At 40.7% G+C, this 26653-nt stretch overlaps 1 protein-coding gene across 3 annotated transcripts; it reads left to right on the top strand.

The window, feature by feature from the left end:
• Positions 1-2088: 2088 nt before the first annotated feature.
• Positions 2089-26633, top strand: SIAH1 (siah E3 ubiquitin protein ligase 1). 3 transcript variants are annotated; one of them, XM_060132431.1, is made up of 2 exons: positions 2089-2340; positions 25386-26633. In XM_060132431.1, the coding sequence occupies exon 2, from the start codon at positions 25388-25390 to the stop codon at positions 26234-26236; it is 849 nt and encodes a 282-aa protein (XP_059988414.1). In that variant the 5' UTR covers positions 2089-2340; positions 25386-25387; the 3' UTR covers positions 26237-26633. The 3 variants fall into 3 exon arrangements, with proteins under 3 accessions (XP_059988414.1, XP_059988412.1, XP_059988413.1); XM_060132429.1 differs by lacking the exon at positions 2089-2340 and adding an exon at positions 22479-23073; XM_060132430.1 differs by lacking the exon at positions 2089-2340 and adding an exon at positions 23127-24550.
• Positions 26634-26653: the final 20 nt, after the last annotated feature.

Genomic DNA, 26653 nt, shown 5'->3' with positions numbered 1-26653 from the left:
TTCCTCATTACTTCCTTTACTAGGCCCTGTTCTCTAGAGGATGACTCCAGAGAATCTGCCTCAAGCACGGGTGGGGTGGGGTGGGGCAGGGACTGTGGGGAGTGACCTACCACCTCCTTCCTAAATCCTGGGTTAAGTCCTGGTTTTTTACTTTCCCATCAAGAAACACTGTGCTAACGGTCCCAGAGGAAGAGAGCAGCCACAAAAAGCAAAGTACTAGGTTGAGAACAGAAGTATCAACAGAGACAGTCTACAAGTTTTTTGGGGAAAGCTGGGAACTAGCAGCTTGCGTTAGTACCTAAGAGAACTTTGTGTGCCTCTGGCTTTCAAGCAGAAACTTTTTTTTTTTTTTTTTTTTTTGGTGGTACGCGGCCTCTCACTGTTGTGGCCTCTCCCATTGCGGAGCACAGGCTCCGGACGCTCAGGCTCAGTGGCCATGGCTCACGAGCCTAGCCGCTCCGCGGCATGTGGGATCTTCCCGGACCGGGGCACGAACCCGTGTCCCCTGCATCGGCAGGCGGACTCTCAACCACTGCGCCACCAGGGAAACCCAAGCAGAAACTTTTGAGTGTGTTTTCAGTGGAGTGCCTGCATAAAAATTTCCCTTTTTACAAAAAATTTATTATTTTTGTCTGTGCTGGGTTTTTGTTGCTGCACACGGGCCTATCCTAGCTGCGGTAAGCAGGGGCTACTCTTCATTGCGGTGCGCGGGCTTCTCATTGCAGTGGCTTCTCATGTTGCAGAGCACAGGCTCTAGGCGCTCAGGCTTCAGCAGTTGTGGCTCGTGAGCTCTAAAGCGCAGGCTCAGTAGTTGTGGCACGCGGGTTTAGTTGCTCCACAGCATGTGGGATCTTCCTGGACCAGGGCTCGAACCTGTGTCCCCTGGGCGGATTCTTAACCACTGCGCCACCAGGGAAGCCCTCCCATCTTTTTTTTTTTTTTTTAATTTATTTGTTTATTTACTTTTGGCTGCGTTGGTTCTTCGTTGCTGCACGCGGGCTTTTTCTGCTTGCGGCGAGCAGGGTCTACTCTTCGTTGCGGTGCGCGGGCTTTTCATTGCAGTGGCTTGTCTTATTGCCGAGCACGGGCTCTAGACACGCGGGCTTCAGTAGTTGTGGCTCCCGGGCTCTAGTGCGCAGGCCCAGTAGTTGTGGCGCATGGGCTTAGTTGTTCCGCGGCATGTGGGATCCCCCTGGACCAGGGCTCGAACCCGTGTCCCCTGCATTGGCAGGCGGACTCTCAACCACTGCACCACAAGGGAAGCCCCCTCCCATCTTTTTTAGATGGAAAATCTGATTTTGTATTGCTAGGGAACTTGGACGTAATGGGAGACTATTCCCTGGTGGTTTCTAAAATCTCATATAAAAAGTACCTTTTTGTTTTCACACATAATACTACCTTTATGGAGGCTCTTACATGGAAATCCAGAGTTTGTAAAGGTCTGACACTGGCGTTTGCTCTTATATATACCTTGTACCCGTCAAGAACCGTGAATGACATTTTCCTTTTATTTTTTATGTAAAGACTCTTCAACTAAAATAATCTTTTGTAACTCGTTCCGGTTTTGCTGAAGAGCAGCTCAAACCTAAGGAAGCGTCTTGGACCTCTTCCCCTTTAGGCGTGGGGTCCCACGTCGGTGGCCAAGGCAGCCGGTTTCTTCTTCCTTTGGGAAAGAGTAGAGTTGGGAAGGGCCAGAGGAGGCGTTGTGTGAAACCAGCAAACAAAACAGGAGGGGTGGTAGATACCGGGGCCGCGGCGCGGGACGACCCCTTGGGCCGCGGAACAAAGCCCCGCGGGGATCGCTCAACCGAGGTCCCTGACGCGGCAGGCGAGCGCCCGCTCCTCCCCGGGAGAGGACGGTTGCAGGCAAGAGCGCGATATGCCACCGTTTGTGGGCCGCGATGCGTTCAGTCACAGCAACGGTAGTCGAGGAGCCCAAGCTGTAGCCGCCACCTCGGAACCCCGCACCGCAAGGATTGCAAAACTATCAGCCTGCCGCGCAAGAGCCTCTGCGCCTGCGCGCCCGCGGGAAGCCCCGCCCTCTCCGGGCCGCCGGCGCGCGGGGCCGCGCCTCCTCATGGCGGCCGCCGCAGTGTGTGGTATTTAGCGGGAGCGCGCGGCGGGCTCGAGGACGCGCGAAACGGCGGCGGCGGCCAGGGGGGAACCGGGGCGGCCGTTGCGGGGCGCGCTCTCGAGCGGCGGCGGCGGCGGCCCAGGGTGTCCCGTCGGTGTCGGCACGGGGAAGAGGCGGTGGCGCTGCCCGCGGTGGCCGGGGTTGGCGGCGGCGACGGAGCGCGTTTGAGCCAGGACCGGGGTCCGAGGCGCGCTCTCCGCCCACAGGTAAGTGGGGCCCGGCCTGGAGGGAGGAGCTGGTCGCGAGGGGCTCTGCGGGAGGAGAACTCCCAGGCCCGGTAATGGCGGCGGGCGGGAAGGGCGGCCGGGCCGGGTCGCGCCGCCCGGGCGGGGGCGCGGGCAGCCCCCGGCGCCGGACGCCTTTGTCTCGGCCGGAGCCCGGCTGCCCGGCCGCCGGGCCGAGCGCCGCCCCCCGCCCCTCCCCTCCTCTGCCCGGCCCTTCCCCGCGCCGCGAGCCGGCTCGCCCCCGCCCCCGGCGCCCCGAGCCCCGCAGGCCCGCGCCGGGGGTCTGCCCCGAGAGGCCGGGCGAGGGCGGGGAAGGGCCTCCTCGCCGCCCGGCCCGGCCCCCGCGCGCCCGGGAGGCGGGCCCGGCCGGGGGAGGCGCCCGGCGCGCCCTGCTCCCGGTTGCCGGTCTTTGTTGTGAAGGGTCCCGGGGTGTGCGGCCAACATGGCGGAGGTCAGCTGAGTGCGGGCAGTGGCCAGCCCTTCTCTCCGGCCCCTCCCCGCACCGGTCCGGGGGCAGGACCGGGCGACTCGGCCGTCCTTGGCCTTCCCTGCCTGCCCCCGACCCCGGGAGCGGCCGTCCCCGATTGTGCTGCGTTCTTCCTTTCGCTCCGGCCCGAGCCTTCATTGTGCGGTGGGAAGAATGCAGCCTCCTCCCTTGTTTATGTCGTTAGAGAGGAGATCGCGTGAGCGTCTTGCCAGGGAAGCTCCAGCTTTTTATTGTAAACCTTGCTTTTCCTAGGCTTCATTTGTCGGGTAGTTTGGGGGCCTTTCTCGACTCTCCCAGATTTATAATTTAGGAATGTGGATAATCTGGGCCACAGCGTTGCGTAGGTTTTTCTTTTCCTGTGCCTGGAAAGATTCAGAATTTGTTTGCTCTGACATCTAGAGAAGTCCAGTTTGTGTGTTTGGAAAATCAGATGGTGTAGCTGATTTGTCAAAGTCGTAGAAGCCATGAGCACGGATATAGGACAGTGATCGGACTGACGGTTTCTAGCAGTTGAACATTTACCATTTCTTGATAAGGGGCTGTCAAGGGTAAATTTTTAACTCTTTGCATCAGTTGAACGTTGGGAGCACGACTCTGAAGTCAGACTGCCTGCTTTGGTTCCAGCCCTGCCCCACCGGTTTGTGACCTTGGGCAAGATACTTAACCTCTGTGCCTCATTTTCCTTATCTGAAAAATAGGGGTAATGACAGTACCTACCTCGTAGGACTGTTGGGAGAATTGATGAGATGATAGTAGGCGAAGAGCTTAGGGCTTAGAGCAGTGGCAAGCCCATGGTTAAGTGCTCAATAAATGTTTACTGCTAAGGCTGTTGTTTAATCACTGAATTTGTGAGATTATCTTGGCATGTTGGATATGTTGGAACTGCATAGGCCAGAATATGTGAAATTACATTATAAATCATTAGTGCTTGGGTTTTTCTTTTAATGCATTTTGTTACTTCTTAAAAATGAAAACAAGAGGTTTAGGTGGTAAATGTCCAGGCATTTGGAGATGATGGCATTGGGAAATTTCTATAGTAAGACATTTGGGTAGGTCTTGTGTGGTCTGGAATTTAAAAAATGAAATTCATGGGTCAGTTTGCTTTTGAGGACTTAACTAACTTGGCAGAGTGGAACAGTGAGTCTCTTTGAGTGTTAGGTGTCTGTGGTGTCACCATCTATTTTGGACATTACTGAAGAGCAGAGTGTAGTATGGTGATAAATGTAATGGTCTGGTAATTTTATCAGGCAGATATTGGCTCAAATTGGGGAGGAGAGGATGTTAGTTAGCTGTTAGGAGAACGTCGTGACAAGTAGATTTTGACCTAAAAAGGAGTATATAAATTATGTAATTTTTTGTTCTGGAAATTAAAGATACAGATTTTTGTGATCTGGAATAATTAGTTGCAACCCTAAAGTTGGCTTTGCCAAAATATTTTCTTTAGATATATTATAGACTTGCTGTACCTGACCCCTCTTGACACCGTTCCAGCATAATTTAGTAACATTTAATAATATTTTAAGCTGAAGTATAATTGATAGATATGGAACTTTTCAAGATAAGTATTACACAAACTACAAATTCAGAAATTTAATTCAATTCAGTGTAATGTGTTCTCCCGATAAGCTTTGGGAAATTCTTACAAAATTGTTGTAGAGCAATATTCTTTAGTATCTGTAATTAAAAAGAATATTAGGCTACAATTAATTGGAGTTACAAAAGAAATATCTAGCTATGGCAACAATGACATAATATGAAGAATAGGATTTTATTTTCAGCTTATACAGTGTTTTGAAAACAGGTCTTACATAAGGATGGTAACAAAGTAAGTTTAGTAACTTTGCAAAGCAACCACTTAAAATTGTATTTTAAAGCAGTTGATTTACTTGATTTCTAGAGATTGAAGGTTTTTCTTGGCTTAAGAGATCTGTTACACAGTTTCAGTTATAATTATGGAATGTCCATGCATACCTTATAAAAATGTTTAAATTTTGGTTAATTTTGGTCTAGACCTCATTACAAACAAAATCAATATGTGAAAACTGCAGATTTCCTACCCTTCCTTCCCCTGCCCCAAAAAAAAACCAGCAACTGGGTATAAATTTTTCCTCTCTAAAAAGCATCCTTAATGGTTTCTTTTATTTCTTTTATTTTTTTAATTTATTTTTTTAAAGGTCAAGTCTTTTATTTATTTATGGCTGCTTTGAGTCTTCATTACTGTGCATGGGCTTTCTCTAGTTGCGTCGAGTGGGGGCTTCTCTTGTTGTGGAGCACGGGCTCTAGGTGCGTGGGCTTCATAGTTGTGGCATGCAGGCTCAGTAGTTGTGGCTCGCGGGCTCAGTAGTTGTGACCCACGGGCTTAGTTGATCCGCAGCATGTGAGATCTTCGTGGACCAGGGCTTGAACCTTTGTCCACTGCGTTAGCGTGCAGATTCTTAACCACTGCGCCACCAGGGAAGTCCAGTGGTTTCTTTTAAATAGAGATTTTTCTAATGCATTTTGAATCATCTGGTTTTCCATGGCTATAGTTACTAGAGCTTCTGCTGCAAAAGGGCAGGGATTGTGGTTTTTTATTCCTATATCCTCAGTGCCTAACACTCAGTACAGACTTGTTTCCTGACCTACTACTTCTGTATTCGTATGACACTCAGATTTCTTTGCTGTGAAACTTAGACCCATGTATTCTCTTGCTCGCAGGTCATTTTTTTTTATGATTATTTTTTAGAGGAGTTTTAGATTCACAGCAAAATTGAACAGAAGGTTCAGAGATTTCCCGTGTACTCTGCCCCACTCCTGCATAACCTCCTCCATTATCAACATCTTCCATCAGAGTGATACATTTGTTACAACTGATGTACCTACACTGACACATTCTTACCCATAGGTTATGGTTTACATTATGGTTCACTCTTGGTGTTGTGTATTATGAATTTTAACAAATGTATGATATGTACCCACCATTATAGTATCACACAGAATAGTTTTCACTGCCCTAAAAATCCTCTGTGGTCTACCTATTCATCCCTTCCTCTTTCCTAACTTCTGGCAAGCACTAATCTTTTTACTGTCTCCATAGTTTTGTCCTTTCCAGAGTATTATGTAATTGGAATCATACAGTATGTACCCTTTTCACACTGGCTCCTTTCAGCTAGTCATATGCATTTAAGTTTCCTCCATGTCTTTTCATAGCTTGATAGCTCAGTTCTTTTTAGCGCTGAGTATTATTCCATTGTTGGGCATGTACCAGTTTGTTTATCTACTCACCTACCAGAGGACATCTTAGTTGCTGCCACGTTTTGGCAGTTATGAATAAAGCTGCTATAAACATCTGTGTGCACGTTTTTGTGTGGGCAGAAGTTTTCCGCTCCTTTGGGTAAATACCGAGGAGTATGATTGCTGGATCTTATGGAAAGAATATATTTAATTTTGTAGTAAACTGCCAAAATGCGTTTCAAGTGGTGGTACCATTTTCCATTCCCACCAGCAATGAGTGAGAGTTCCCGTTGCTCCACATGCCCACCAGCGTTTGGTGTTGTCAGTGTTCTGAATTTTGCCATTCTAAAAGGTATGTGGTGATACCTTATTTTTGTTTTAATTTGTGTTTCCCTGATGACAAATGATGTGGAGCACCTTTTCATGTGCTCTTTTGCCATCTGTGTATCGGATGAGACGAGGTGTCTGTTAAGGTCTTTTGCTCATTTTTTAATTGGCATGTTCGCTTTCTTGTTGAGTTTTAAGATTTCTGTGCTGCATTTTGGATAATAGTCCTTTATCAGAATTGTCTTTTGCAAACATTTTTTCCCAGTCTGTGGTTTGTCTTCTCATTTTTTTTTTTTAACATGTCTTCTCATTGTTTTGACTGTGTCTTTCCCTGCACGTCATTTTCCACTTTCACATACCAAGGTACTTCAAATTTATGTGTCTAAAACTAAAACCTTTGTTTCCAACCATACAAGGCTGTCATCCTCTGTATCCAGTGAGTCATAGAGCCCTGAGTTTTCTACTGTCTGGTTATCTCAAATCTGGTGTTGCTTCTGTCTCTCACTCATTTTCACATGTACGTTCAGTCCTTCTCTTTTACTTTCTAAGTGTCTATCTGCTTTCGGTCTCTGCCTCCTCCCTTCAGTTTTTCCCACTGCCATTTAAGGGAGCTTTCTAACATAGGTGACTTAAGGCCTTCAGTGTAAAGTCCCAAGTTCCTTGACATAGAGATAGTAAGTACACAGACCCTTCTGGAGCTGGCTTTTGTTACTTTCCTGTCATTTTCAACTGTGTACTTGCAAGTGCCTGTGTGCACCATATTTTGTCTTCCAACTAAGTAAGCTCTGTAATCTCAGCCTAGACATCACTTAGCTGAGGCACTCTTCCTGGATCTCCCCACCTTGAATTGGATGTCCTCTTTCCGTGTTCCCATAGCACTTTCTGCTTGGCCCTACTACAACCATATCCTCCTGAGCTATGATTTTTCTCTACTACTTTGCTTCCGCAGGTATAGACCGCAGTCTCTATGAGGACTTTGCCTTGATCACCCTTGTTGGTCTAGAGTTTAGCACTGTTGCTGGCGTGTAGTTGGTGCTCAGTAAATATTTATTGAATGACTGATACCTTCTCAGTGTTCAATTATGCTCTTCTAGCCTTATCCTCCAGCATTTCTTCTTTGCCATATCTGGTTAAACTGGATTCTTTTTGTTTCTTGAACATTCACCACACTTAAACACCTCTGTGCCTTTGCTCATGATTGTACTTGATCTCTCGCTACTTTGGGCACATGACTTAACCTCTCCAAGCCTTAGTTTCCACTAGCATGTGAACAGCCATGAAGCATATTGCTGCTCCTTGCTCTATGTCCTAAAGCTAGAGTAGCAGTGTAGCTCAGTGGTTAAGAGCCAGATCTGGATGTGTCTCTTGCCTCTATCACTTACTAGTGTGTTTATGATTTTAAGCTCAATGAGAGCAGAGACACTGCCTAAAAGCAGGGACACTTGCATTTAAAAGCACATTACTTAACACAGAGAAAGTGCTTAAATAATTTTAAAAATTAGTTATTTAATTTCTCTATTACCACTTACATTCTAGTAAGGGAGAAAAGAATTACAAATTGTGGTATGTACTGTAAAGAGTAAAGAGTAGTGGTGGGAGGGAGACTTGCTGTGAGAAGTGGTGATATTCAAGCTACCTTAAAAGGATAAGGAGCTAGTCCTTTGAAGGAGAGAAGGAAGAACATCTCAGATTGAAGGAGCAGCGGAGGTGAAGGCCCTGAGGCAGGAGTGAACATGGACTGTTCCAGGAACTGAGAGAAGAGAGTGTTTCTGGAGCAAATGGATGAGGGGGAGAGATAGGCAAGGATCAGATCCTGCAGAGTCAAAGTAAGGAATGTGAATTTAAGTGTACTGAGAAGGCATCAAAAGATTTTAATTAAATTAGTAACATAATCTGCTTTTAACTTTTAAGATTGCTTTAGCTGTTTGGAGAATAATTGGTTAGAAGGCCATTTCTTTGATCAGGAAGTATCGTAGTTGATTATAACCTGGATTAAGGTGGTGGCTGTGAAGATGAAGAGAAGTGGATGGATTTGAGATGTATTTTGGGGACAGAATTAACAGGGCTTGCTGATGGATTAGATATGAGAGGTGAGGGAAGGAAGGAATTAGGTTGTTTCTGGCATGAGTAATTGTGTGGATCATGGTGCTATTTACCAAGAATGGAAAAACTAGAGGGGGTGGGGGGTGGTGGTACAGATAGCAATAAAACTCAGAAAATGGAAGGATAGCAAATAAACTCAAAGTTCTGATATGTTGGATTTAAGATATCTATGAGACATCCAGAATGATCCAGTGAGGCAGAAGGAATATCACAGAAGCCAGATGGGAGATAGTAGAGCATGTTCGGGTGTTAGGAAATGGTCCAGTAGAAAAAGAGGGAGACATTGATGTGAGAAAGGGATAATAGAAGGAGTATGAAGTCTGAGAAGGTGACAGGACACTGCCCAAGGGCCTGGGTCACTTCTTCCATTCTAAGGGGAGGAAAAGGAAGTGGTAAGTCAGCATTTGATGGCTTCTGTTGTATTTTCTAAACGAAGTATGGGTGAAGCCATCGGTTGAGTATTTATAGTTAGTGATTACTGTACTATGGTGGGTTAAAGACATAGTAGAGAGACATATATTGAGAAACTGAGCAGAGGGGAGGAGAGAAGAGATTCTGTGATGTGTTTACCAGCTATGACACCTGATACTTATTGTTCTCAGGAGATTCTAGAATACCTAGAGCAATAGTGTTACTTCCCCCCCCCAGTGTAAACTTTTTTGATGAAGTGTAGGATAACTACATATAGAAAAGTGCTCAAATATTAAGGATACAGCTTGATGCATTTTCACACACTATCATGACCAGCTCCCATGTGTCCTGTTACTTTTATTTTGATTTTTGGGTGTGTGTGTGTGTAAATCTTCAGGAACTCTAGACTGAATGATATATCAATAGATAATACAGTCCATTTGGGGGTCAATTTATTCTCTAGGTTTGAGCCACAGTGACCAAAATGATATTGGCAAAGACCTTTTATTAGGTTTGAGGTTGGCCAGTCATGTTGAACTTACTTGTGGCTTTTGATTTTATTTTGAATAGTAGGGGATTGGGAGCACATGGAACTAGAAAGAGAAGTGGAGGAAAAATCTTTGGAGAACTAATTTATATTTATAAAGCAGATATTGCCAGTGAGAAATAGTCTCTTAGAAAATTAGAAAAATTTAATGCCAGTCTTGAATTTTATAGGAAGTATTATACTGTACTTGTTATAGTTATTATTGTCATGTTGACAGGCTTAGGTAGTAATGGTTGATACAGTGAAATTAAGTACACTGTACACTACATTTTTTACTTCAATTTTTGGTTTAAATGAAGTAATCTAATTGTTAAAAACTTGCTTTTTCCCCCTTTGTATTTTACCTTTTAGCTCCTTTGAACTCAGCTGAAGTTGAGTTGTGGCTTTTTTGTTTGTTTTTGTTTTGTCAGAGTCCCTGATTTAGTTTTGTTAGGGACAGCTTCAGATATCTTGTTAATACAGATAGTTCTGAGTTAATCTCTGTAGACTGTGTTCTTTTGATTTTGCTTGGAGAGGTGAGCAGATAAATTTTGTCTTAGAATTAACTTTTAAAATGCTAAATTTAGGTATTTTTTATAAGTATAAACTAAAATATATACATATTTGAAATATGTGGGTTTTAAAAAATGTGAATAAGCTGTTTTTTAAATAATTTTTTCCCTATAAGTAAGTATTCATCTATTTGAGGCATTTTAAGAAAAAAACTAAGAAAAAAAGAATGCAGTAGGCAAAATCAACTCTTGATCTCTCAGTGTTTAAATTTGTGTATGAAGTCACTAGCAATTCATTAGCAGGAAAGTGTGGGGACACAAAATATGCACTAAAATTTAATTATTATTAATCACCAAAGTAATATAAATGTTTTATGGAACATTTGAGAAATGCATACAGAAATGCAGCCCCCACCTTCCTCATGATTGTTCATAATGTGATAATTGAAAAGTAACCATTGTAGACATTTTGGTGTAGTTTCTAGTCTCTGTGTTCCACATTTTTTTGAGACAGCCATAGACATTTTAAAGTCCGTTTCTTTGATCTGACTTAAATCCTTGTAGATATTTTCCCATTAATGATTACCACTTGTCAGTAACTATACATGTTTGAACTGCATAATTCCAAATGATGAAGTTTGTGCTTACGGTCTATATCCTTCTGTTCTTGATATTTTGTGTACTTGTAGTTAGGTGGTCCCATCTCTGTTCTCTGTGATTTCTGGTTCTAAACTTGACCTCCTTTCCCCCTTCTCTAAACCCTTACCTTAAGTCTTTAAACCACATTCTGCAATTCGGATGTCCTTCTGGTTTCTTTTCTGTCCCATTACATGGTATGTACACACATGAGTACATATATAAAAATAGACAGCTATGTCAATGTCCATATTTACTTAATTCTTTTTTTCTCTTTTAACATAAATGGGATTGTAATATATCCTGTGGGCTTGTTTTTTTCCTCCACCTGTTTAAACAGTTTGATTCTTATATGTTAGTAGTTATGAGTCTATCTTTTTTAAAAGAAAAAAAAGGCAGCATCATGTTCTGTTGTATGGACCATAATTTAATCACTTTCTTAAGCTAGGGCTGTTTTCAGTTTATTTGCTCTTACAAACAGGACTGCTGTAGGCATCCATATGTATACAGCTTTGCCAATGTGTAAATCGTTGGATAGACTCTTGGAAGAGAAACTACTGGGTCAAAGAGTATTCAAACTTTATATTTTGAAACAAGCTGCCAAATCTTATTAGAAGCCTTCACAGTGGACATTTCCAACAGTGTAGGAAAGTCTGTTTCTGCACATCTTATGTAATACTTGGAGTCAAATCTTTGGAAACAAATTTATAATTTTTTAAGTAATGCATGCAGTTTGTGACAGTTCTCACATCAAGTTTTTGAATTTCTTTTTCTTTTAGTCTAAAGAGTTTTACATGTACAATAATTAAAAATCAAATATTTCACTAGGCTTATTTTTTAAAGAAAAACTCCCTGCCCCTACTCCTCTCCATGATCTAGGGGATGTAAATAATGTTTTGAAACCTTGCATCGTTATTCTGCCCTCAATACTTTTAGGATGATTTGGTTGGGCACAGAATTTCTAGAATGTTAATTAATCGTTTTCTTTGTGGATTTTAAAAAGTATTGCTCTGTTGCATCTAGCTTTGGATATTACTGCTCAAAAGTCCAAAGCTCTTTTGCCTTCTAATTTATTTATTCATCTAACAAATATTTATTGAACCTGTACTGTGTGTCAGGCATTGTTTTAAATGTTTGGGACACATCATTGAACCAGACAGATTCCCGTTTTCCAGGTGGTGAGGGGGGCTACAACAACAAACATAATAAGTAAATTGTATAGCCTGATAGAAGGTCATCCATTTTACTGACAACAACAGAATAGAAATGGAGGAGGGGAAGGGAAGAGGAAGAGAGGTAGAATGGGCAAGGATTAGGAGGAGGGGTCAGTGGGCACAGTGCTGGGCACTGTTTTAAATAGAGGGAACAGGGTAGGCCTCATTGAGAAGGTAATATGCAAGCAAAGATTAGAAGAAGGTGAAAGAGTTAGTCATATGGGTGTCCAGGAGAAAAGTATTTTAAGGTAGAGGCCCAAAGGAGCAACCTAGCCTTATGGAACAAGGAGGCTAGTACAGTGAGTGAGGGAGAAAGAGGTAGGAGATAAAGTCAAAAGAGTAATGGGACACATCATCATATTGTGTAGGGCCTTATAGGCTGTTGTAGGATTTATCTATTACCTGCACATGGGAGATTTTAATGGATTTTTTTGATTGCTGTGCTTGGAATCCGCGGGTGGGGTGGGAAACAAGGGTGGAAGCAAGGAGACTGGTTAGAAGGATATTGCAGTAATCCAGTTGAGAGATAATGAGGCATAGACTATATAATAGTAGTAGAGGTAGTGAGGAGTGGTTGGATTCTGGATATAGTTTTCAAGGAGGTACAGTAAGATTTCCTGGTGGTTTTAGATACAGGATGTGTAGAGAAGAATCAAGGATGACATGAAGGCTTGAAGGCTTTTGGACTGAGTATCTGGAAGCATGGAGTTTCCATCAAGTGAGGGGAAGGCTATTGGTTGAGTAGTCTGGGAGAAGGTAAGGAGTTCAGTTTTGGCCACCCCGCTGTAGGAATGTCTAGGAGGGTGTACACATCTGGGGTTTAAGACACATCTGGAGGGTTTTTGTATATAAAAATCTTGAAGTCCGTGGCAGTATCAGTGGAATTTTAAAAATACAAGAGTGAATGAGATCACCAAAGTGAAGAAAAGTGGGCCATGGACAACTCCCAAATTCAAGACTTTGGGGAGAAGAGCAGGAATCACTACCAGGCAGGAGCCAGTGATCTGATCAAATCTGTCAGATGTTGGTGACAGCTCAAAACTTACAAATTAAATACAAACAAAACTACAAAACCAGTAAAATTCAAATTATACTAATTATGAAAGTATTGAATACTGCCTGCTAAATTGAAGTCTTGAAACAACATGAGTTATGGAATTGACTATTATGCTGTAAGTTCTTTTTGAGTTGAGCACACCAAAATTATCCCATATGTTGTGGTCACCAGATGATGCATTTTCTTACCAATGTGTAAGTGCTTCAGTGAAAACCATGATGTCATTTGGGCTTCACTTCACACAAATGCATCATTTATATATTAGGTCCCCCTCTGTATTTCTCTTTAGCCTCCCATAATTAGAGTACTGTAGTACCAACTTGGAGCTAGTGTGACCATAAATGTAAATAGGAACATTCATTTACATGGCTAACAGGTGGATTCAGATGATTCAGAATGTGCTAATGCTGTTTTTTAGATTATTAAACACAGGAAAATAAAACAAATTTTTGTAGAGAAATGTGGCACCCACCCCGAGAACAGAATCTTAGTTTGAGGAAAATTAGAGTCTAAGTTAATTCGTGTGTTATATCCTTATTTGAAATAACTAAAATGATTTGGTTAGAATTTCAGATGCGATGCTTATGAAGACACAGATTATAACTCCTTCAAAGGAATATAATTTCTTTTGAATAAGGCTCCATGAATTTTTTAATATGGCATTTCCCCCTATAAATTCCATTATTTTTCTGCAGTAGTAGTAAAGAGCTATCAATATCAGTGTATTGATATTAAGACTCCGGTGTGACTTTTTACCTCATTTCTTTAATTTCTTCGTCTCAAGCAATGTGTTCTTTTCTGTTTAGCTTAGTTATCACCAACTCTTCATAGGTTATTACCAATTTAGATATGCTTAAAATTTTTGTTCTCTGTATTTATGTGTGTGTTTACTTACCGTTATTTGTCAGGAAAAATGGGAAGATGAATGTTACAGTGCAGAACTGGGTACAAGATATTTTATGAGGAAGATTTAAAAAGCATAGCTTAACATCAAGATGGAGCAAAAGAGCAAAGATCTACTGGAATGTGTGACAATTTTACATCCTAAGAGAATATAAAACATAATCAGGGTAGTGAACAGTTGTATTCAAACGTGGACGTGTAACTAAGTGAATAGTATTTGGCTGCTTTTATCTAGACACTGTGAGCTTTGGTTATATCGCAGTAGTGACTGTGTTGTAATCATGACTGACATGGTTTCAGTAATTTCAAGTGAATTCCCCAAAATTCTATTTAGTGATATGTGGTAGGACATAAAGTTGAGAGCCTATTTTTGACCCTCTTCCTGCTTCTTTTACTCTTTTACTCTTTTCTTTTCTTTTTTTTTGGCCGCACCATGTGGCATGTGGGATCTTAGTTCCCCAACCAGGGATTGAACCCGCACCCCGTGCAGTGGAAGTGTGGAGTCTTAACCACTGGACCGCCAGGGAAGTCCCCTGCTTCTTATATATTTCTCTGCTCTTACCTCTCTTCTCGATTCTTTGCTTTGATTTAATGTCTAATGGTTTAATGGCTGTTAGATTATACCACTTTGATACAGAAAATTTCAAAAAGCAACTTACTTGCTATGACTACAGTTTTAACTTAAAGAATTTAGGGGACTTTTTTTTTTGGTCAATTTTTATAAACATTGAAGATTAGTTGGATGCTAAGTTGAATATTCTGTGCCAGAGTGAGAAGATTATACATACTTTTTTTTAGAGTTATTTGAAAGAAAATAAGATTCAGGAATGAAGCAGTCTGGCTCTGTTCTTATTACTTCTTAATTTTTCTGATCTTCAATTTCCTCATCTGCAAAATGGAGATACACCCTTCTTTATGAGTCTTAAATAAAGACTGTATATGAAGCTGCTGACATGAAGCCTTACAGGTTGGTAGATGCTCAGTTTGAAGCTTCTTCCATAGCAAACTCTGTTATCTTTATCATGTTTCCGACAGTCCCAAGTTGAGGTTATGAAAATGAACACAGTACGTTGAAACAACAGTTTTCAGTAAAATCCTGTATAATCTGGGTCTTTTTTTTTTTTTTTTTTTTTTTTGCGGTACGCGGGCCTCTCACTGCTGTGGCCTCTCCCGTTGCGGAGCACAGGCTCCGGACGCGCAGGCTCAGCGGCCATGGCTCACGGGCCCAGCCGCTCCGCGGCATGTGGGATCCTCCCAGACCGGGGCACGAACCTGTGTCCCCTGCATTGGCAGGCGGACTCTCAACCACTGCGCCACCAGGGAAGCCCTAATCTGGGTCTTTTTAATTTAGTGATTCCTTGCAGGGTTCCTAGTATGGCTCTGTGAACATCACTGAGTGTGTTGTTAATAATATACCAAATGTTCCCACATACTTGATCTCAGTTAAAGTCCAAAAATCTTGTTGTTAGTTTTATTGTTTCACAAATGAGCAACTTGAGACCCAGGATATTGTAGTTTTGCCCAATATCAAAGTAATTAATATAGGTATATGCATAGGTATATTCTTAAGGTAGGTTACCAGTGGTGCATTACTAAAAAATGAAACTACTACCTAGGAATGAATGGGTTTATGGAACTGTGATGTCACAAACAAATGTTTTGAAAACTTAGAGAACTGGTATGAAAATATATTCAATTTTTTAGACTGTGTTTATGGTGATAAAATGATTTACTTCACCATATAGTGTTGTTATTATTTTTTAAAACAGACTTTATTTTTTTAGAGCAGTTTTAGATTCACAGCAGAAGTGAACAGAAGATACAGAGATTTCTTGTATTCACCCTGCCCCATCATTATCACCCAAAGTCCATGGTTTACATTAATGGTTCTCTCTTAGTGCTATATATTATATGAGTTCTGACAAATGTATAATGATATGTACCCACAACTGTAGCATACAGGATAGTTTCACTGCCCTAAAAATCCTTTGTGATCCACCTCTTCATCCCCTCCCTGCCCAGTCTCTGGCAAATACTGATCTTTTCACTGCCTCCATAGCTTTGCCTTTTCCAGCATGTCATATAGTTGGAATCATACAGTATGTAGCCTTTTCAGACTGGCTTCTTTCACTTAGCAGTATATATTTGTTTCCTTCATATGTTTTTGTGGCTTGATAGCTCATTTTTTAAAATTTCTGAATTATATTCCATTGTATGAATGTATCACAGTTTACCTCTTCACTATAGGAAGACATCTTAGTTGCTGCCACGTCTTGGGAATTATGAATAAAGCTGCTGTAAACATCTATGTGCAGGTTTTTGTGTGGACATAAGTTTCCAGCTCCTTTGGGTAAATACCAGCGAGCATGATTGCTGGATCTTATGGTAAGAATACGTTTAGTTTTGAATAAACTGCCTTCCAAGTGGCTGTACCATTTTGCATTTCCACCAGCAATGAATGAGAGTTCCCGTTGCTCCACATGTCCACCAGCATTTGCTGTTGTCAGTGTTCTGGATTTTGCCATTCTAAAAGGTGTGTGGTGATACCTTATTTTTGTTTTAATTTGTATTTCTCTGATGACAAATGATGTGGAGCACCTTTTCATATGCTCCTTTGCCATCTGTATATCTGATGAGGTGAGGTGTCTGTTAAGGTCTTTTGCCCGTTTTTTAATTGGCATGTTCGCTTTCTTGTTGAGTTTTAAGAGTTCTGTGCTGTATTTTGGATAATATAGTCCTTTATCAGATATGTCTTTTACAAACATTTTCTCCCAATCTTTGGTTTGTCTTCGCATTCTCCTGACTGTTGCAGAGCAGACATTTTTACTTTTAATCAAGTCCAGCTTATCAATTGATTCTTTCCTGGTTCATGCCTTTGGTGTTTCTGAAAAGTCATTGCCAAACCCAAGGTCATCTAGATCTTCTCCTGTGTTGTTATCTTCTAGGAGTTTTATAGTTTTGTATTTTACGTTTAGATCTGTGATCCATTTGAGTTAATTTTCGTGAAAGGTGTAAGATTTGTGTCTAGATTCCTTTTTTTTTGCATGTGGATACTCAGCTGTTCCAGCACCAATTGTTGAAGACTCTCTTCATTGTGTTGCCTTTTGCTCCTTTGTCAAAGATAAGCATAGTGTGTTGTAAAATAGTGTTATTTAAAGTGAATTTTAAATCTTAGTTGTGAATTCACTCTCTTTAATGTTATAGCAAGTAACAGATATATTCTACCTTAGGGGTCATCAGGGATGAGTGAGTTGTGGTTGTATACATGCTATTTCTTTTATTTGGAATCTTTCATACTGTTGTACTTGATTTATTCATTCCTTCCAGAAATATTTGAGTACCTGGTCTGGGCTGGGTACTGTCCTAGGTGCTGGAGATAGAAGCATGAGCAAAATAAACAAGGTCTATGCTGATGAAGTTTATATTGTAGTACAGAGCTCTTGAACCAGAAGTTAGTGGTTCAGGGATCCTGGGAGTTCTCAAGACCCTTTGAGGGTCAAAACTTTTTTTCACAATAATGAGACATGAGAGTAAAGTGAGGTTCCCAGAGGCTACATGACATGTGGTATCTTCACAGATTAATTGCAGAAGCAGATATTAAATATCCAACAGTATTTTTTATTGCATCAGATATTAAAAAGATTTGCAAAAAATGTAAAACATAAACACTCTTCTCCCTTTTATGGAAGATAGTTATTTTTCATAAACATTTTATGTAATAGATTTTTAATTGTTTTGTAAAAAATGTGATGGTAATTTTAACATAAATATTTTTAAAGTTCTTGGCTTGAATTTCTAATATTGTAAATATTAATACATATAAACCACATTGACAAAATGCTCTTTTGGGGTCCTCAATAATTTTTTAAAACTTTAAAGCAGTAAAGACATTTTTTTCTTAAATGGCCAGATAGGTTTAGCTTTAGGAGTCATAGGATCAACTTTTTATTTAACTCCATCCTTGAAAGCAGTCACAGATAATATGTAAATGAATGGGCTTAACTATGTTCCAGTAAAACTACTTACAAAAACAGGCAAGTGATCTGTAGCTGTAGTTTGCCAGTTACTGGTGTAAAGGGTTCCTGGTACCAAAAAAGTTTGAGAATTGCTGTTATCAGTGAAAAGCTGGTATTGTGGAGAGAGAGACGGGCAGAAGACAGACAATAAGTAAGTTATTTAGTAAGAGAATTTCATATGGCAAGAGATAATATGAAGACAGTAAGAAGGGTGATCTGGCCTTTAGAAATAAAGTGATCAGGAAAGGCCCCTCTAAGGAGCTGACGTAAGGTAACTCTTATTTTTTCAGGTTTTATCTCCCATCTTTTTTTTTTTTAATCTCTCCTGGCTACATTGGGATCTCTCTTGTGTTGGGAGCGAAAGCAAGACAGTTGAATCTTATTAAACTTAAATTCAGAAAAGGTTAATTTTTCAAGTTGAATTAGAAAATATCCAAAGCATATCTGCTTTGAAAGGATCTAGGAAATTATAACATATTGCCCAGATTAGAACACTGACCTACTTTATACGACATCTAGCAAGTTAACTTCTCTGTATCATTTTTCTCTTCTGAAAATGAGAGAGCTGGTTAACATCTTTTCCAAGTCTAAAATTTTTCATAATGTCTGTTTGCCTAGGATGCCATTTGTCACCTCTTCTAAGTCCTCCTCGATAGATAGCTCCAACTTCCTTTTTTTTTCTTTTTTCTTAAAGTAGTTCTGTGATCTGAAATATTTATTTTGAAATCTATTTTCCTGTCTATAATGCAGGGGGTAAATGCTTAACCTGGAAGCTCATTGAGGACAATACCTGGTACATAAGTATGCTTATTAATAAATATTTGGGGCAGCTGTTTTAGTGAGAATGGAGGAAAGTCCCTCCTCTGCCTCAGTATTTAACTTGCTGACCCTGGAACCATTTAGGTTATAGCAGTAAGAATGAAACCAACCAACAATGAAGCTCCAATGAGGGACATGAAAACTTTAATAGAGGGGTTAAGGAAGTACAAGAGCAATGCAGTATGAATTTATGTGGCCATTCCAGCTTCAGGGAAAGGAAGGGGAAGTAGCCGTTCCTGCCATCAAACTCTCTGTTCCCTTGTTGGAAATTGAGGATCTACATAATTAAATTCTTTAGCATACCAAGAGATAGGTAACTTTAGCAAAACCAAATTTATGAATTAGAATTTAATGAGTTCTCTTGGAATGCAGTGCAAAACAAAGATTGGAATTATGAGAAAAAAATATATAAGTGACTTGAAGATAGATCCAGGAGAGTCAGTATCAGGATTATGTGAAGAAAAGAACTGAGTAATGGTAAGAGTCGAAGAACAATTAGAAGAAAGGTCCACAAAGGTAAAAGACTTGAGTCTTGGGATTGAAAATATTCACCTCGTGTTTGGCAAGTGCTGATGGCATGTATCTAGATGTTTTGATGAAAATTTCTTCCAAAGATAAGAGTCTTAGAAGCTACCTGTCAGGGTAAAAAAGGTTACCTGCAAATGAATGAAAATAAAAATGACATTAGATTTTTCATCTACATAGTTACATGTCAGAAGACAGCAGAATTTATGTAGTTCTAGGGGTAAAGGGTGTGAACTAGAATTCTAAGCTTGTGCAAGAGCTTCAGATTGTTAAGACTGAGACTTAATTGCTTACATGCCCTTTCTGAAAACTTTTTTGAGGTACTATGGCCATACCAAAAAATGAATCATAATTAAGGATTCAAGGGGAAGAAAAAGATGGGTATTTGTCTTATGATATAGTTGTGAGAAATGAAATCAGAATGTTTGCAGTTAGGTTTAAATGATTGTTTTGACAAAAGTTTTGAAGTTTAGTACAGTCTTTATCCTGGCAGGTGGGAAAGGGAAAGCTTCACTATTAGCACATTAAATGACCTGCCTTGTTTTGGGAGATGTTAATACTTTTATTCTTGATGTTAATATAGATTCAATGTGAAATAAAAATAATAAGGATAATAGCTAGTAAAATAAAATTAGGATGTAGAATCATGCTTTCCAATAGGACTTTCTTCAGTGACAGGATATGGTGATACTATTTTGCATTCCCACCAGCAGAGTATGAGAGTTCCATCTCTTAGATGTGTCACAGGCATCTCACTTCTACTTTGCATTTCATCCATTATTACAGTTTGGTATCTAGCATAGTGCCTAATGGGTTCTGGTTAAGTATATGTTTTTTTTTTTACCAGGTGTAGAAGCCTCAAAATACAGTGTTAGGCATTAAAAAGCAAAAGTACTTTGCTTTACACATTTAAGTTATGGTTTGCATTTTCCTCTCCGTTTACTGTCATCACCTTTGTTCAGACTTCTGGTTTTACAGGTCTTCTATCAGGTCTTTTGTCCTGGGCTTTCCCCACTTCAGATCATCCCTCTTACTGGACACATAACTCTGATTCTGTGGCTACAACGTCTTCTGAATTATCTTCAGGAAAATAGAGCTTTTAGGAAAATACTTTGTATAATTTTTTAAAATTCCTATTACTTTGGTGCAGTTCTGGAAACTAAAAATAGATTGCTTAATTTTTTTCTTGGCATTATGGTTTTATAACAAAGTTTGATTTTTAACTTTTGGCATTTTAAGCTGTTGAATTTTAAGGAGACTTGCCTTAGTTTTAATTTCGTCTGAGGTAGACAAACCATTAGGATGTGGACATCTTTGAGGGGGGCCATTATTTGCAGGCCGCAGTAACTTTAGTAAAAGGCAAGAAAGTGAAAAGCACAACATTGTTGTGTATTCATTTTAATCAGAGAAATTCTTCATTAGTCATTTATAATTTATAATAGGAAACAAAGTTTCCCCCATGAAATTGAGAATAAAAGTTTAAGACTACTTCTATCATAAGTTTGTGAATGTGGCAAAGCAACGATTAAATACTCTGAAATTACTAAGGCAACATTAAAGGCTGATTCTAAAATGTTTTTATCTAAATTAAAATCTGTTTAAACTTTATACCAAACGGGGCCTGAGATGTAGGCTTTATTTTAGAAAGGGTAGGTAATAGTGCACTCTTGGTAAATTTTGGATTTTTGCTAACTTTGGATTCTATGGGCTTGTCTTAGTGTAATGTAGTTTTTGTGAAATTTTCCCTCGTAAAACCAGTTTAAATAAATGTTTTACCTAGTGGAGAAATTCTGTATTGTGCTAAAAATTAGTTAAATGGCAGTTGATCTTTGGTATACATTTTTGATAACCTTACAAGCTAAAGGCATCTTTTAGAGTATGTATCTGGAACCCACAAGTTCTATGTCTCTAACTAATTGATGACCTCAGGCAAAACAAGTTAACTTTTGGAATTGTGTGAGTACGTACATATTTTGGAATATGTACCACCTATGATATATATATAACTTACCCGTCTCCCTTAATCCAGACAAAAGCCATGCAAGGCTGGAAATATTGTCCCAGTTTTACAGCTGAGCGGGTGGTGAAGACTGGGTTTGAATCCAAGTGTAGATGGCTCCAGAACACCCACATTTTTACTGTGCTGACTCACTTGTTGCGAGGTTTGTCCATATATTAATGGCTTTCAGATAGTGTTGTAAGGATCTGTATAGGTCCTTTGGAAGTTTGGGAAAAAATTTTTCTTTGGCTTGAGAAATCTGTCATCCCTTTTATTTGTTTTACACATTTAGACTCTGTCTTAATTCTGTTTGGAGTTTTTCCTGCCTAAAACATTTTAAGTCTCCTGCTGTAGAAACCTGAGACTTAACTGTTGAATAGAATGAATATGTATTAGAAAATAAAAACCTAGGTAATAGTAATTTATATTTGTCAGTGAACAGACTATTTTCAATTACATTTCTATTCCTAATATCAAAATGAGGTTGAGGTGACTGAACACACTATATAGGGTGGGTAAGTGATTAGAGTTAAGATTTTATGCTGAAAATGGGCAATCTACAATTTGCAGTATAGGGTTCACTCCCCACTACCAGCTCTTGCTGCCTTTAAAGGCTGCCCTAAGCATGATGTAATGACAGGTTAAACTTCTGAATGCCTGAGCTGACGCAATGCAAATCTGAGGCCCTGGACTTTATTGGGACAAGGGTAATGCTTGTTTAAAAACAAAACAAGCTACTCTGTTTAATAAGGCCGTTTAAGTTGGCTTTCCTAGAGTGGGAAGAGAATAAAATCTCAATTTGAAGGTTGAAGCAGGAGTTTAATATGGTTATGTGTGTTTACTACTCTCACTGCGAAGTCTTCTCGAAGGGAGAAGGGGGAGTTTAAAACAAGGTGCGGTGAAAATGGGGAAGTGAGTTACAACTGAGGAAATAAGGTAGTTGACGCCCGATAAATAGTTATTGAACGAAGTAGGGAGAATGTTTTTACTGTATAAAAATCTAGCGTTCTCACGGTTAACCGAGAGAGTGTACTGCAGAGAAGAGTGCTTGTCTGGCCACGGATTTCCCATATATTCTGTGCAGATCTTGGGTTGAAACCAGCCGAAACCAACCGAAATTGCCTATATCTGACTGTTTGGGCCTACAGAAGCGGAGTGTTTCTACCTACTTGTAAGCTGGTGGAAATGCTGTGGCGTGTGCAGTGTCGCCAGGTTCGCGGGGATCTCGGGTTTATTCCGGCTGGGTGGCTGGTGGGAGTCGCGCGCTGCTTGCTTTAGAACCGCCCTAGGCTGAGTGGGGTGGAGCCTTAATCCCCGCCCGCCCCCCCCCCCGCCGCCCCGCCCTTCGCCCTCAGAGGCAGCCGCCGCCCTGAGCACAGCACAGTCTGAAACTCTGCGTGGAGCGGGACCTCCCAGCTGCGGGCCGGACCCTGCAGCAGTAGCTCGAGCTGGCACCGAGACCGCAACTCCTCGTCCGGTCGCTTCCACGCACGCTACAGTCTTGTCCTTCACCGAGCTGGCTGGAGCCTAGCCGATGAATTTGGGGAAGATAGACTTCCGAGACAGACAGACGAAGGTTTAGGGCCCAGCAGAGGACAGCTCGGCAATGGCTCCCATTTTTGGAGACGCAGGCGAATTTGAGCTCATGGGGAGGTGTGGTCGGCTCCTCTTGAGACAGGATGGGGGCTTCAGTTCTCTGCCTCTGTAGCCAGTGCTTCTGAGGAGTATTGAATGCAGTGTATGGAGCAGGGCACGTGCCTTCCCTTCTTGAAAACTTGACCCGGGACATGTTTAGGAACAAAAGGTGTCCAGGACGGCCCTCTGTTGCAAGTCGTCTTTACTTCTGGGGGAAAGGCTATGAGCTGCCTGGCTTCTCATGACGGGGAAGCCTCCCTTACCTTTTCTGTACTCCTGGAGGGGCGTCTTGCTTACTTGTTTACCAGCATCTGGGACAAAGAAGAGAAAAGGTACTGCCATTAAGAGACTGGGTTGCTTAAACTGTGAAATGGGAAAGTTGTGTGAGCCAGTGGAATCTAGATGGATCAGGGAATGGCTGCACCATAATTGAGCTGGCAGTGATGTTTCCTTTGGTCAGCTGTGTACTTTTCTCAATTTAAATCAAACTTCAGGTTATGTCATGACTCCAGCAGAGTTGTCCAGACACTTGAGTCCTTGGTTCCTACTGCAGGGCTGTGTGTGGGTTGGGGCTCTTTCTCTCTTTGAAGATGGAGCTGGGTTCCACCTTCCGAGCTTTGGGAAGCTTTAGTAGCTGCTATCCTGTAATACTTCCATTCACAAGAAATAGACGCCACATTTTGCTTGTTTTCACACTTTGAATAGGAATTTAAGTTGTGCTTTCTACAATGTTGGAAAAATAATAATGTACACTGTAACATGAGTCTGAACTGTTGATGATAAATGTATAACTATTTTGCTCGGTCAAGAAATTAAAACAGTAATACTTTTCTTGCTTAATAGTTACATTATGTTGAATACAAACTGAGTTTACTGCCTCTCAACGTGTGACTAGCTGTTTTGGTTTAGTGATTTGAAAGGCATTGGTGGCTTAGATTATTTTGTGTCCAAGGAACCACTTCCCAGTTATTATGTTGCTCTCTTAAATGAGCAGCATAAAATGGACCATGAAATAAACATACAGGATATTTTGGCAATGCTGATAAGCCCATTGTTTTACTAGTGACCTAAAACAAAATGCATGGATCATCATATGCACAAAGAATCTCCTCAGGGGAAACTGGATTACAGCAGAGTTCCTTTATAGTGCTTTTGTTGGGCTGGAATACGGGGTTATAGAGGGCTTCAGTGATGAGAGTTGATTCCTGTTGTCCTAAATCCATGTGATGAGCCACATTATGATAGAATTCTGTGGTACTTTCGTTTCCCCTTGTACTTTAGAATATACCTTTAGTGACAGTGGAATTGATCTGTTTTGGCATTTTTTTGTTTTTCTTTCACTCTCAGTCCCTATTTAAGGTGTCTATCCTTGAGCAATCTATGAGTAATAGAAGCCAAATTGCATTTATGTGGTCACATTGATAACAGCATTATTTTTCGAAGTTAAATTTTTTCCAACAGTAACAATTATAATTGAGAAAACATTAAATTTGAGGAGTTTAATTTTGTAGAAATATGGCTTATGGTTATTGGGAGTATACTCTTAGGACATCAGTAGACTGATTTTTTTGTCACCCCCAAGAAAGCGGCCCACTATATCCTAGCAAAGGTAGATTTCTGGGAAAAGGTGGCTTGTTTTATCTTTCATTTAGCTTAACAAGTTAGTTAATATTGTTGATCATTTCTTCCAGATGGCATTTATTAAATAATGTTTATCACTGTACTGATGAATGCTTCAGCAACACTGGTGAACTCTAGGGTACAAGGAGTTCTTTACCTGTTGGCTCTATCCCTCACCCCCAATGTTGTGTGAGTCTCTCTGATGCTTTTTATCTTTATTCTTTATTTATCTTTTCCTGACTCTCCTGCTTTGTAAATTATACCTGATTTATATTGTAGAATGGAAGTAGAGTAGAATGGTTTACTTTCTTTGAATACCAGACTCAAATCTTTTATTTGAGGATGGCCCTCCATTTCTCCTCCATACTTGCTCACTTTTGAAGGGGGCACAGATCAGTAGGAAACAAGGTTAATACCTAGCTGGTGTTAACATTCCATGGAGACGGATGATGGAATGGCAGTAGACCCTTCCCCTTGTAACCCCTTCCCTTTCCCAAATACACCTCTAGAGCAGATAACTGTTCACCATTAGGAGGAGTTAATCAGAGTGCCCTGGTGGTCCTTTGGATCACGTATATAACTCACTGGAGCTATCAACAGCTGCCTTAAGAATGAGGAAGAAATAGAATGAGTAGGGCAGGTGAACACAGAGAGGGAGGAGGAATTCCAGTCAAAACTGATTGCATTGAACTTAAACTACTTGTACAGTGTTCCTTAGTTGTTATGGTCCAGTTTCTATTTTAGCATTTATTCCATCCAAGGATGATTTTTTTAACATTATTTTTAGAGAAAAGGAATTCTAAATGTGCTCTGGAACATTTTGAAAAGAGATTTTATCCAGTGTACAATGCACATACTTCAAGTAATTTATGTTTTTTTAAACCGTTTTCCTTTTTGCTTACAGTAAATTCTGCATGAAACTTAAGTATTTATGGCATGTAAACATTATTTATATAAAACAAGTTATCGTTGTAATTATTTTTCTCCTGCCTCCTTTTATTTTTATTTATGTTTTTTATTACAGAAATGAGCCGTCAGACTGCAACAGCATTACCTACTGGAACCTCAAAGTGTACACCATCCCAGAGGGTACCTGCCCTGACTGGCACAACTGCGTCCAACAATGACTTGGCGAGTCTTTTTGAGTGTCCGGTCTGCTTTGACTATGTGTTACCACCCATTCTTCAGTGTCAGAGTGGCCATCTTGTTTGTAGCAACTGTCGCCCAAAGCTCACGTGTTGTCCAACATGCCGGGGCCCATTGGGATCCATTCGCAACTTGGCTATGGAGAAGGTGGCCAATTCAGTACTTTTCCCTTGTAAATATGCCTCTTCTGGATGTGAAATAACTCTGCCACACACAGAAAAAGCAGACCACGAAGAGCTCTGTGAGTTTAGGCCTTATTCCTGTCCGTGCCCTGGTGCTTCCTGTAAATGGCAAGGCTCTTTGGATGCTGTAATGCCGCATCTGATGCATCAGCATAAGTCTATTACAACCCTACAGGGAGAGGATATAGTTTTCCTTGCTACAGACATTAATCTTCCTGGTGCTGTTGACTGGGTGATGATGCAGTCCTGTTTTGGCTTTCACTTCATGTTAGTCTTGGAGAAACAGGAAAAATACGATGGTCACCAGCAATTCTTTGCAATTGTACAGCTGATAGGAACACGCAAGCAAGCTGAAAATTTTGCTTATCGACTTGAGCTAAATGGTCATAGGCGGCGATTGACTTGGGAAGCCACTCCTCGATCTATTCATGAGGGAATTGCAACAGCCATTATGAATAGTGACTGCCTAGTCTTTGACACCAGCATTGCACAGCTTTTTGCAGAAAATGGCAATTTAGGCATCAATGTAACTATTTCCATGTGTTGAAATGGCAATCAAACATTTTCTGGCCAGTGTTTAAAACCGTTGCATTCAATTTCACAGAGAATAAGGCACCTGTCTGCCTACCAACCAGAAGCTTTTGGTAGGTGGAAGCTAGAAACAGGAAGGTAAATGGAAGGCTGTTAAATACAGGAAACAGTTGCATGTAGTAACACTAATATATTTAAAAATAAGTCAACAGTAAACCACTGAAAATAAAATATATATATGTGTGTGTGTGTGTGTATATATATATATATATATATATATATACACACACCCAAGATGGGCATCTTTTGTATTAAGAAAGGAAGCATTGTAAAATAACTCTGAATTTGTGTTTGTTGTAGATTGAGTGTACTGTTAAAAAATATTGGGTTCTTGTTTTTTTTGTTTTGTTTTTTTTGTGGGTGCGTGCGTGAG

This window comes from Lagenorhynchus albirostris, chromosome 19 (genome assembly GCF_949774975.1).
Source record: "Lagenorhynchus albirostris chromosome 19, mLagAlb1.1, whole genome shotgun sequence".
Taxonomy (NCBI): Eukaryota; Metazoa; Chordata; class Mammalia; order Artiodactyla; family Delphinidae; genus Lagenorhynchus; species Lagenorhynchus albirostris.
This window is presented reverse-complemented; position numbering and strand designations above follow the sequence as displayed.